The sequence below is a fragment of the Chiloscyllium plagiosum genome, chromosome 32 (assembly GCF_004010195.1).
Source record: "Chiloscyllium plagiosum isolate BGI_BamShark_2017 chromosome 32, ASM401019v2, whole genome shotgun sequence".
NCBI classification, from domain to species: Eukaryota; Metazoa; Chordata; class Chondrichthyes; order Orectolobiformes; family Hemiscylliidae; genus Chiloscyllium; species Chiloscyllium plagiosum.
In genome coordinates this window covers 43,403,600-43,415,516 of record NC_057741.1, presented here as the reverse complement: position 1 = coordinate 43,415,516, position 11,917 = coordinate 43,403,600, and the positions used below count along the sequence as shown (strand labels likewise).

Sequence of the window (11,917 nt, the reverse complement as noted above, 5' to 3'; positions counted from 1 at the left end):
TGCAGCCGACAACAGCCTTCCTCACTATCCACAACTCCACCAATCTTTGTATCGTCTGCAAATTTACTGACCCACCCTTCGGCTCCCTCATCTAAGTCATTAATAAAAATTACAAACAGCAGAGGACCCAGAACTGATCCCTGCGGAACTCCACTTGTAACTGGGCTCCAGGCTGAATATTTGCCATCTACCACCACTCTCTGACTTCGACCAGTTAGTCAGTTTTCTATTCAACTGGCCAAATTTCCCTCTATCCCATGCCTCCTGACTTTCCGCATAAGCCTACCTCCTCAACCTTAAGTAAGCCTACTTCTTCCTCTTGACTAGATGTTCCACATCCCTTGTCATCCAAGGTTCTTTCAACCTACCATCCCTTCCTTGCCTCAGTGGGACAAAGCTGACAGCACTATCAGCAAGTGCTCCCTAAACAACCTCCACATTTCTGTCATGCATTTCCCTGAGAACATCTGTTCCCAGCTTAGGCACCTCAGTTCCTGCCTAATGGCATTGTAATTCCCCCTCCCCCAATTAAATACCCTCCCTTCTACACCAGCCCTGCAGCACTCATTACATTGACAAAATAAACAATCATAACCTGGGCAAAAGTGATGATGTTCATTCCCGATGAAGGGCTTTTGCCCGAAACGTCGATTCTCCTGCTTCTTGGATGCTGCCTGACCTGCTGTGCTTTTCCAGCACCATACTCTTGAATCATAACCTGTAACTGAGACTCCTGAGTGTATTTTGTACAATAATCTACTACAAGAATAGATATTGGTTCATACGTCTTTCCCCTGTCACAGGAACATATCACATTTAGAACACCTTGCTGTAGATCCTGTTCTCTCTGATTTCCATCGAGTTTATCCATGATCTGGGATAGATTCCAATAATGTAAAGGATTATATCAATAGTCCTTGAGAAAACTAAACACGAGATGATAGAAACCGTCGCTAGCTCAAGGCAATAGCAAGGAACATATATCTTCAGCAACAAAAAAATCAAATCAAAACAGCATAAACTTCTTCAAAATCAACTTCTTCTGATCAATTCACTCTTCACTGTTAGACCTGATTCTGAAAAAACAGATGTACAAAACATAATTTACAAAGATGTTTCAGTTTTGTGACTTTTTATTCCTTTAATAGTAGTAGACTTACCAACATTAAGGGCATTTAATTGGTTGTCGGATAACTAGTCTACTAGGGTGGCTCAGTGATTAGCACTACTGCCTCACAGTGCCAGGGAGCCCAGGTTTGCTTCCACTCTCGGCCGACTGTCTGTGTGGAGATTGCACGTTCTCCCCATGTCTGTGTGGGTTTGCCCTGGGTGCTCTGGTTTCCAAAGATGGGCAGGCGAGGTGAATTGGCCATGCTCAATTGTCCATAGTGTTAGGTGCGTTAGTCAGAGGTAAAAACAGGCTAGGGGAATGAGTCTGGGTGGGTTGGTCTCCGGAGGGTCAGCGTGGACTTGTCGGGCCAAACGGCCTATTTCCATACTGTAGGGAATCTAATCTAAATATATGGATGATAATGGAATAGTGTAGGTTAGATGGGCTTCAGATTGGTTTCACAGGGTGGCACAACAGAGGGCCAAAGGGCCTGTACCTCGCTATGTTTTTATTCCAGATTTTACAACCAAAGTTTCTTCTCTTCAAATTTTCTTTGCAAAGGTTCACCACATTTATGACAGGAAGACCACCAACATACTTCTCAATTCCGCAAAAAATCATTAATATTTCATAAATGAATATTATGTTCTGCTCAAGCTTATACAATCAAACGAGATTCATCACAGGAATGCCTCAGAGCATGTCTGAACATAGAACACAGGTTACAAGCAAATGAAGGAGCAGCGCTCTGAAAGCTAGTGCTTCCAAATAAACCTGTTGGACTATAATCTGGTAATGTGTGATTTTAACTTTGTACACCCCAGTCCAACATTGGCTTCTCAAAATTATAAAAACTGCGTGAGACAGGTCATAAAAGGAGGTCCCAGGAACAGAAAGATTTTTTTCTGGAATCCGTGTCTGGTTCCTGGGGCGATGAAGAGAAACTGTACCTCCCAAAATGAAGCAATCAGCCGGCTGTTAGTGTAAGATAATCCTGAAGTTACTTCCTTTTTTTTCAGAAATGCCGAGTTGGAGTGATTCAGCATAAATCTCTTGTCACGTAGCAGTGAGATTTAACAGGAAAAGCTGCAAGAGAGATCTCAGTTTCTGAATGATTCACCGCTTATTAATGTGTGGTTTCCGAGTCAGATTTTAATTTACTCAGAGTCTAGGACATTTTGTCAGATAGAAATAAAGAGATTGATTTTATATGAAAAATATATTCCCTGAAGGTAGTTAACAGACGAGTGACGTTACCTGATCGTTCGGACAACACTTGCATTTTGCACCTTTTCGGCTCAAAAGCTACGAATATTGTCAAGTTGTGCAGCAGTCCATTTGTACTGCCCCACCCCAGTGCAGCATTCCCTCTACACTCCCCCCACCCAGAGCAGCATTCCCACTGTACTGACCCCCCCTCCCAGAGCTGCATTCCCTCTGTACACCTCTCCCAGAGCAGCATTCCCTTTGTACTCCCCTCCCAGAGCAGCATTCCCACTGTACTGACCCCCCCAGAGCAGCATTCCCTCTGTACCCCCTCCCAGAGCAGCATTCCCTCTGTATCCCCTTCCCAGAGCAGCATTCCCTCTGTACCCCCTCCCAGAGCAGCATTCCCTCTGTATCCCCTTCCCAGAGCAGCATTCCCTCTGTACCCCCTCCCAGAGCAGCATTCCCTCTGTATCCCCTTCCCAGAGCAGCATTCCCTCTGTACCCCCTCCCAGAGCAGCATTCCCTCTGTATCCCCTTCCCAGAGCAGCATTCCCTCTGTACCCCCTCCCAGAGCAGCATTCCCTCTGTATCCCCTTCCCAGAGCAGCATTCCCTCTGTACCCCCTCCCAGAGCAGCATTCCCTCTGTATCCCCTTCCCAGAGCAGCATTCCCTCTGTACCCCCTCCCAGAGCAGCATTCCCTCTGTATCCCCTTCCCAGAGCAGCATTCCCTCTGTACCCCCTCCCAGAGCAGCATTCCCTCTGTATCCCCTTCCCAGAGCAGCATTCCCTCTGTACCCCCTCCCAGAGCAGCATTCCCTCTGTATCCCCTTCCCAGAGCAGCATTCCCTCTGTACCCCCTCCCAGAGCAGCATTCCCTCTGTATCCCCTTCCCAGAGCAGCATTCCCTCTGTACCCCCTCCCAGAGCAGCATTCCCTCTGTATCCCCTTCCCAGAGCAGCATTCCCTCTGTACCCCCTCCCAGAGCAGCATTCCCTCTGTATCCCCTTCCCAGAGCAGCATTCCCTCTGTACCCCCTCCCAGAGCAGCATTCCCTCTGTATCCCCTTCCCAGAGCAGCATTCCCTCTGTACCCCCTCCCAGAGCAGCATTCCCTCTGTATCCCCTTCCCAGAGCAGCATTCCCTCTGTACCCCCTCCCAGAGCAGCATTCCCTCTGTATCCCCTTCCCAGAGCAGCATTCCCTCTGTACCCCCTCCCAGAGCAGCATTCCCTCTGTATCCCCTTCCCAGAGCAGCATTCCCTCTGTACCCCCTCCCAGAGCAGCATTCCCTCTGTACTGAACCCCCATTCACTCAGTGCTGCTCTATCTGTTCTGCCCCCTTCAGAGGAGTAATGTCAGATTTTTCTCTAAGTGATGGGATTTTGGGAGTGAATCCCACTGAACACCTTATGTATCAACATACAGATTCTGTAAATGGAGTGTATGACGGAGCTGGAAAACGGGCAGTGATTTGAATTGAAGAACAACTGCATCAACAAATGGTGGGTCCCATTTTGTCACAAGTGGGGGGGGGGGGGGGGGGGGGGGGAGGGTTGCATATTTACAGTCGAATCTGAATTAGGAAATTTTAAGTATTTTTGTTGGATGCTGTTGAGTTATGAAGAGATTGAATAATAAAAATTCAGTGACAAAGACAGAAAAATGCAGAAGAAACTCAGTCTGGAACAGCTGTGGACAGAGGAACAGAGTTAATGCTTGGAGTCCAATATGACATTTTCTTTGAAAATGTAGGGGCCTGTAGAAATGATGGATTGCATGCTGTAGGGAAATGAACAAGTTGAACAGATAGCGAAGGTGCCCCAGAACAAAATATAGAAGTACTAACAATAGTAAAAATGAAATGTAGATGAAGAGTAGAGACTGTTGCTAGTTGGCACCAGTGACAGAAAATAGACCAAAACCCACCAAAATCAAGCCTTTGGTGGGGAAGGGAAGGGATGATCAAAATGGAGAACAGTGTTCACGCTTTAGCACCATAGAGTTCTGAAGAGTGTTTAGTGCCTAAATTAAGTGCTGCTGTTCCTCCAGCTCACATTGGGCTTCAGTGGAACCTTGCAGCAAGAATTTGGAATGACCTTGTGATGATTCCCTCATTCAGTTTACACCAATGTTCAGTGAGGGCCCACCCAGACAGCAATTTTCCAATGGAAACAATGCAGCTTTTGTGGTTATTGAGATAATGGGACTGATTCTGTGAGCAGCACTCGGTGATTGTGTGTCTGCCTGTCTGTCCCTCCAGCAAATTGTTTAATGCATTTACTTTGAGTCTGGTCAATGACCTTTCTTTTAACGTTCTTTATTTTTTTAAAAATTCGTTTCCCTAGTTAATCTTTAATGTGTTAAGAAATCATATTAAATCAACTTCTGACAAGATTATGCAGAAATGATAACGAAAGGACAGAAAAAATGAATCAAGTGTTTTCAGATGTCTGTGTCCCTAATCCATGCCCAATCCAGGAACTTCCTTAATCCTCAATAATAACTTCCAGAATGTATTTTCAATATTAAATATTAAAGTCACATCATGACCTTGCTGTGTACCTCAGCCACAGGCCAGAGGCAGAAGATTCTGAGAGTTGGGGCAGGAACTGAAGGACAAGATGGACTATGTTGGGAAACACACTCAGTCAGGTGCACACTATGAGAATTGGAGCAGATTCACTTATTCCAAGAATCATCTTAACTGCATGAAATTCTCTGAATTACATCCAATGAATGGCCAGTGGTTTGTGTGCACTGTTCCCGTGGCAAATGAAGAGATTCACTCAGTGTCTGGAGGAGGCTGAATAGACCCAAAGTAGCAAAAGATAAAATTCATTTTAGGTAAGAATGACTAAACTTAGAATCTAATTACAAACTCTGAACACATTTAAATTAGACACAATTTATTTTATAGTAATGTATTGGCTTATAGATCTTATCAGTAGAATAGTTTGAGTGAAAATACACACGTTGCTGTTTCATATCTGCCCATCCTGTTGTGCAGCCACTCATCCTGAAGACAAAGGCACAAGTTAAGAGAGGGAGGAAGAGAGGGAGGAATTGTTGGGGTAGAAATTGACAATTTTTAATCCTAAAACTCAAACAGAAATGTTGCTGTTCCTCTCCAGTGGAATTTCAGGTCAGGAATCAGTGAAACATTCAGTACTGATGAGACAGTCTGCTCCATTACTTGCTGTAACGCTTCAATATCTGGACCTCCTCCACTGGCTCCCACTTCTGGTTAATCGTTAGCAGCTGAGGTGGACAAGTAACAGAAACAGAGGATTCATTGCCTGCAATTTTCAGTCCCAAATCCAAACACATTCAGGTGCTCATAGATATCAGCTTCAGGAATATTGAACATAGAACATTACAGCACAGTAAGGCTCTTTGGCCCTCGATGGCTCCACAGGTTGGTGCAACAATCTGAAGCCCATCTAACCTAAACTATTCCATTCTCATCCATACGCTTGTTGACTATAATCCCAAATGAATCATTCTTGAATGTTACTCAAAAAAACTAAATCCCACTTCCAACAGGTTGCAAATATTAAGTAAAGCAGAAAATGGATAACTTCTTGATGCTCTGAGACATTTCCCCCCTTCCTGGTGTACCTAAGAAATTACTGTTCCAATTTTGGAATGTCAGGGCGAATAATGCTGGTTGGTTGAATGACTACTAAATGTGTTTTTGTTTGTGGTGGTCAAATTAGCTCATGACTGGGGTTTGGGTGTGGGGTTAGGGTGTTGGTAGGCAATTATGCCTTTGTACAAGTTGTACTGTCTGGACAGATCTGTTACCTGGTTCTTGTGGCCATTCCCACCATGAGGTGATAGAAATATTAAGGGTCATCTCCAAAATATTGAACCATTTTGGCCTCGGTTTCTCTCCTCACAAACTGCAAAATCTCATACAGTTCAACTGAAAAGAACTGTGATAGAGTTGGTACAGAAAGTTTGCTCACAATTTTCTGTCACTGATCAATTATTTTTAATTATTTTGGAAAAGGAGTAGGCCACTTGGCCCATTGGGTAGGATGTTGGAGCATGCCCAATCATGGCTGATGGAACACTTCAAAGTCTTTTCATCCCCATAGCCATATAAGCCATTGATAATCAGAAATCTGTCAACCTCTACTTTAAGCATTCTCAAAGACTGAGTTTTCACAGTTCCCTTTGAGAGACAGAATTCCAAAGGTTCTGAGTAAAAGCCTCTGAGTAAAAAATAATTTCTCCTCATCTTGGACCTAGGTGGTTACCATTATTTTAAAATTAGGCCTCAGTTCTCGAGTTCCCATCCAGTGGAAATATCTGACTTGCATCTATCCAGTCTAGCCCATTATGTACTTTATAAATTTCATTGAGACCGCTTTTTCATTCTATGAAACCCCATAAACACATTTCCAGTTTCTTCAATCTCTCTTCAGAGGACAGTCACGCCATTCTGGGAACAAGACTGATGAACCTTCAGTGCACACCCTCTCTGACGATAATACCTGTCCGAAGGTAAGGGAACCAAAACAGCACACAGTACTTCAGCTGCAGTCTAACCAAAGATTCTGTGTTATGGAAGCAAGACTTCACCACACCTGTACTTAAATCCTTTTGTAGTAAAGACTAATATTGCACTAATGTTCCACTACTTTGCAGTATCTGCATACTAGCCTTCAGTGACTTAACAACAAGAACACCTAGGTCCCTTTGTACATCCACATGTTTCAACCTCTCATCATTTAAGAAGTACTCTGCACATCTGTTTCTCCTACCAAAGTGAATAATCTCCCATTTCTCCACATTTTCTTCCATCTGTAATGTTCTTACCCACTCACGTAAACGGTCCTCCTAAAGTTGCTTAACATCTTCCTCACAACACGCATTCCTGTATTAGAATTGTCACCTGAAAAGATGGAACTGTTGTTTGGTCCCCACTTCCAAATCATTGAAAAATATCATGAATAGCTGTGGCCATGTACTGATCCTTTTGGTACCCCACTAGTCACAGCTTGTCAACATGAGATCGAGCCATTTATTCTGACTCTGTTTACTGTCATTAGTCGATCATTAATCCATGGTCAGTCCACCTTCTATGCCGCATGCTTTAATTTTTCTCACCAGTCTCCTGTGAGGGACTCTATCAAAATCCTTCTGAAAATCTAAGTTTATAACATCCATTGGCTCTCCTTGATCAATTTTGTAAGGATCATTTTTAAAAAACTCCAGGTTCATCAAACACTCTTTCCTGTTTGCAAATCCATGCTGATTTTCTCCTATCACATTGTTTATCAGACTTCTCTTCATCTCAATTGTTTTAACAGATTCTAGCTGTTTTCTCTCACTCATTTCTTTGTAACATTTTCTACCTTCCAATTCACAGGAATAATTTCAAAATCTACAGACTGTTAGAACCACTAATTCATTGGCTTCCTCTATAACCATGTCCTTCGACACTATGGGATGCAGAGCATCAGGTGCTCATGATTTAGAAACTCTCAGCCTCATTAATTTCTCCAGTAGAATCTTCCTACTGATGTTAATTTCCTTCAACTCCTCATTCTCCCTCATTGCTTAGATTTCTATTTCTTGTATCTTCCTTCATGAAAACAGAATCATTTAGCTTCCCTGCCATTTCTCTATTCCCATTATAAATTCTCCTGCCTCTGGTTGCAATAGACTTACATTCATTTTAGCCAAACATTTCCTTTTCACATACCTACAGAAGCTTTTCCAGTCTGTTTTTATGTTTTTGCTACATTGCATTCATATTCCATTCCCTTTCCTTGCCAGTTTCTTGATCCTCTTTTGTTGTATTCTATAAATCTCCAAATCCTCAAAATTAAAGCTATTGAGCCACCTTACTGGTCTTTCAATCTTATACAACCCTAGGTATCCTTCATTAACCATAACTGACTGACCTCTTCTGTGTCTTTGCACCCTAAAGGAATGTACAGTTGCTGTAAACCATATACCTGTACCTATGATAGTCTTTAAAAACACTAGCAATTGCCGATATGCAGTCATGCCTTTTAATGCATTTTCCAAATCCAGCTCATCCAACATACACCTCATGCTTTGATAACTTTATTCAATTACAAAACTCTTGCTTCAGATAGAACTTTGTTTGAAAGTGAGGTAGTTCAATCATATTATTGTCACTCATCCCCGAAGGTTCTGTCACAACAATATTGTTAATACTAGATCCAAAATAGTTTGCCCTCTAGTCGGCTTTTCAACATGTTGCTCTAGAAAACCATCTCTAAAACACTCCAGAAACTTCACAGCTTTACAGCTCAATGAGTTACTTAGTCAATATGCAGACTGAAGTCACCCACTGATTACTGTGTTCAACATATTAAAAGCTTCTCTCATCTCATAGTGGGCGGCATGGTGGCACAGTGGTTAGCACTGACTGTGTGGAGTTTGCACATTCTCCCCGTGTCTGCGTGGGTTTCCTCCTGGTGCTCCGGTTTCCTCCCCAAGTCCAAAGATGTGCAGGTCAGGTGAATTGGCCATGCTAAATTGCCCGTAGTGTTAGGTTAGGGGTATGGGTGGGTTGCGCTTCGGCGGGGCGGTGTGGACTTGTTGGGCCGAAGGGCCTGTTTCCATACTGTAAGTAATCTAATCTAATATTTGATGTGTCAAAACAGATTGAAATTTATTGATCTGCACTAAATGGCCATCAGCCAGGAACCAGCACAAGGTAATTTTTTGCCTTATTTAAAAAGGATGAAATGGTAAATATTTCAGGGAAAATCGTGAGCTGAATAATTCCTGTGTGGACCTTGTCATCACTGAAACTGTGTTCACTTTTCCCAGCACTGAAACTCAAGGAGAGAAATCAAGGGAAACTCCAACTTCTTGCAATGATAAATCTAGGAGGAATTCGGGTCAGGGTTAAGATCCTCGTATCTTTATTTCCCTTTGGTCTGCATCTTACTCAGTGAAGGTGCGCCAGGGCTGGTATTTTTCCGAGAATGAATCATCATCAGTCCTGACTCACAGTCAGCTGGGCCTGCCCGACCCCTTCCGCTTGTACATCCCCGATTGAGGATAACTTGGAAACCTCTGCCTAAAGCCGCGCAACATCAGACTTCGCGGCGGACTGTCTCAGAATCAACACCTTAAAGCAGCAAGAGCGAATAGACGAGTACCTTCTGCGGTTTTTTGGGGTCCACGTTTTCCCAGGGAGTAGGATTTCCCGTCTTATTGAGTCTGTGGCAGAAGTAACAAGAACCTCAGAAATGGACCTGAACCCTTTATCATTCGTTTTTTTAAAAAATGGATCTCAGTTTACTTTTAAATTGTGTCCTTTTCATTCCCGGACGCACTTTTAACACCCCCACCCCACCCACTCCCTCCCCTCCCCACCCACTCACCCTCTCCCCACCCCACTCACTCACCCACTCCTCTCCCCACCCCACTCACTCACCCACTCCTCTCCCCACCCCACTCACTCACCCACTCCTCTCCCCACCCCACTCACTCACCCACTCCTCTCCCCACCCCACTCACTCACCCACTCCTCTCCCCACCCCACTCACTCACCCACTCCTCTCCCCACCCCACTCACTCACCCACTCCTCTCCCCACCCCACTCACTCACCCACTCCTCTCCCCACCCCACTCACTCACCCACTCCTCTCCCCACCCCACTCACTCACCCACTCCTCTCCCCACCCCACTCACTCACCCACTCCTCTCCCCACCCCACTCACTCACCCACTCCTCTCCCCACCCCACTCACTCACCCACTCCTCTCCCCACCCCACTCACTCACCCACTCCTCTCCCCACCCCACTCACTCACCCACTCCTCTCCCCACCCCACTCACTCACCCACTCCTCTCCCCACCCCACTCACTCACCCACTCCTCTCCCCACCCCACTCACTCACCCACTCCTCTCCCCACCCCACTCACTCACCCACTCCTCTCCCCACCCCACTCACTCACCCACTCCTCTCCCCACCCCACTCACTCACCCACTCCTCTCCCCACCCCACTCACTCACCCACTCCTCTCCCCACCCCACTCACTCACCCACTCCTCTCCCCACCCCACTCACTCACCCACTCCTCTCCCCACCCCACTCACTCACCCACTCCTCTCCCCACCCCACTCACTCACCCACTCCTCTCCCCACCCCACTCACTCACCCACTCCTCTCCCCACCCCACTCACTCACCCACTCCTCTCCCCACCCCACTCACTCACCCACTCCTCTCCCCACCCCACTCACTCACCCACTCCTCTCCCCACCCCACTCACTCACCCACTCCTCTCCCCACCCCACTCACTCACCCACTCCTCTCCCCACCCCACTCACCCACTCCCTCCCCACCCCACCTCTTACATGACGTCAGGTTTGGTGAGGAGGAAGTAAATGGAGACGGTGGTAGCCCCGGACGCGGCGATAGCCATCAGACCAGCAATAGGGATCAGCTGTACACACACACACACAGACACACACAGAGACAGAGAGATTTAGTTTACTGCAAGAGCTGACATTTCATCAAACTACCTGAACGTTCCGAAAACTTATTGCAACAAAAAGTTAAACATTTGGGATTTCAGCCCGTGATCACCGCCAGAGCCATAAAGCAGAGAGGCCATTCTACCTTTCAGTCGATACTAGCCCCCTGCAGAACAACCCATTTCCCCGCTCTAGCCCTGCAGCGCCGAAAGTGCGTTTCCTTCAAATATCGACCAAACCCTCCTTTTGAAAATCACTTGATGGGGAAGGGAGGCATTAACGTGAAATAGGGAAGTGATAGCACCAACAGCTCACTTTTAGCAGTTTCACTTGGTATTTGCTGCTAATATCCCTGATCGTGATCACAGGAACAATATCATGATAATGTAACTGGGATCCTGTCAGTTCATTAACGGCAGCTCCGAATGGCAAACAGGAACATTCCAACAATTAATTGAACAGTTAGAATTTTATTTTAAATTAACGGTTTCAACAGAATTCGGAAAATCTGCTTCTTTATATCACATTGGAATAAAATATCTAAAATGTTTAAAAAGTGTTTTGAATGAAATGTCATGAAATTGATGAACAAACAAGCAATTAAATAACAGCGGAGATTAAATATTTGTTAAAGAAATTGAAAGTAATCGATCGGAATGTGGAATGAATTCTCACCTCTTTCCTTTTACGCATCATACTGAAGAAACTCATGTTCAGTCGGTGCAGTGTCCTAGTTCCTGAAACAAGAAGAAAGGAGATCAACTTCGGTTTCACTATGTTATTCCGAGTACCTACACACTATCTTTCCATGGGTTCGGTACCTGTTGAAAACTGAAAGCCCAGACTGGGTTGAAGTTGTCTGAACTGCGGCACAACGAAGGGCGACTCCTTCCGGACTCTGCAGCAGCCGCTTGTTCCATCGCTCTCGCTGCGCTCTCTGCTGGCCGCACCACGAATGGCAGGGTAACGCGGAAACAGGTGTAGCTCAGGGACCTAAGACCCAGTTACATGGGGCAGAATTAGACCATTCGGTCCATCGAGTCTGCTCCATCAATCCATAACTTTTCCTTTATCCGTGAGGGGGGTGGGTGAAGGGGGGGGGTAAGAGGGGTGACAAGGGATCGG

General features: G+C 45.3%; 1 protein-coding gene and 1 long non-coding RNA gene across 3 annotated transcripts in view; both read right to left on the bottom strand.

Annotated features, from left to right (window-relative positions):
• Positions 1-2,646, bottom strand: part of LOC122539579 — an 11,336-nt gene extending 8,690 nt beyond the window's left edge. The window contains exon 1 of one of the 2 annotated variants that reach the window (XR_006309124.1): positions 2,369-2,646. This is a non-coding gene — a long non-coding RNA (uncharacterized LOC122539579). The other variant, XR_006309125.1, reaches the window with a different exon arrangement.
• Positions 2,647-5,210: 2,564 nt separating this feature from the next.
• Positions 5,211-11,607, bottom strand: c32h15orf48 (chromosome 32 C15orf48 homolog). Its single transcript, XM_043674574.1, has 4 exons — positions 11,468-11,607; positions 10,673-10,761; positions 9,473-9,533; positions 5,211-5,579 (listed from the first exon to the last, which is right to left on the bottom strand). The coding sequence occupies exons 1-4, from the start codon at positions 11,501-11,503 to the stop codon at positions 5,511-5,513; spliced, it is 255 nt and encodes an 84-aa protein (XP_043530509.1). The 5' UTR covers positions 11,504-11,607; the 3' UTR covers positions 5,211-5,510.
• Positions 11,608-11,917: the final 310 nt, after the last annotated feature.

Excerpts from the sequence above, each read along its gene's own strand:
- c32h15orf48 (XM_043674574.1), bottom strand. The coding sequence starts at position 11,503 with ATGAGTTTCTTCAGTATGATGCGTAAAAGGAAAGAG. Across the intron at positions 10,762-11,467 it reads TGATGCGTAAAAGGAAAGAG|CTGATCCCTATTGCTGGTCT; the intron begins GTGAGAATTCAT and ends GTGTGTGTACAG. Across the intron at positions 9,534-10,672 it reads CTCACCAAACCTGACGTCAT|ACTCAATAAGACGGGAAATC; the intron begins GTAAGAGGTGGG and ends CTTCTGCCACAG.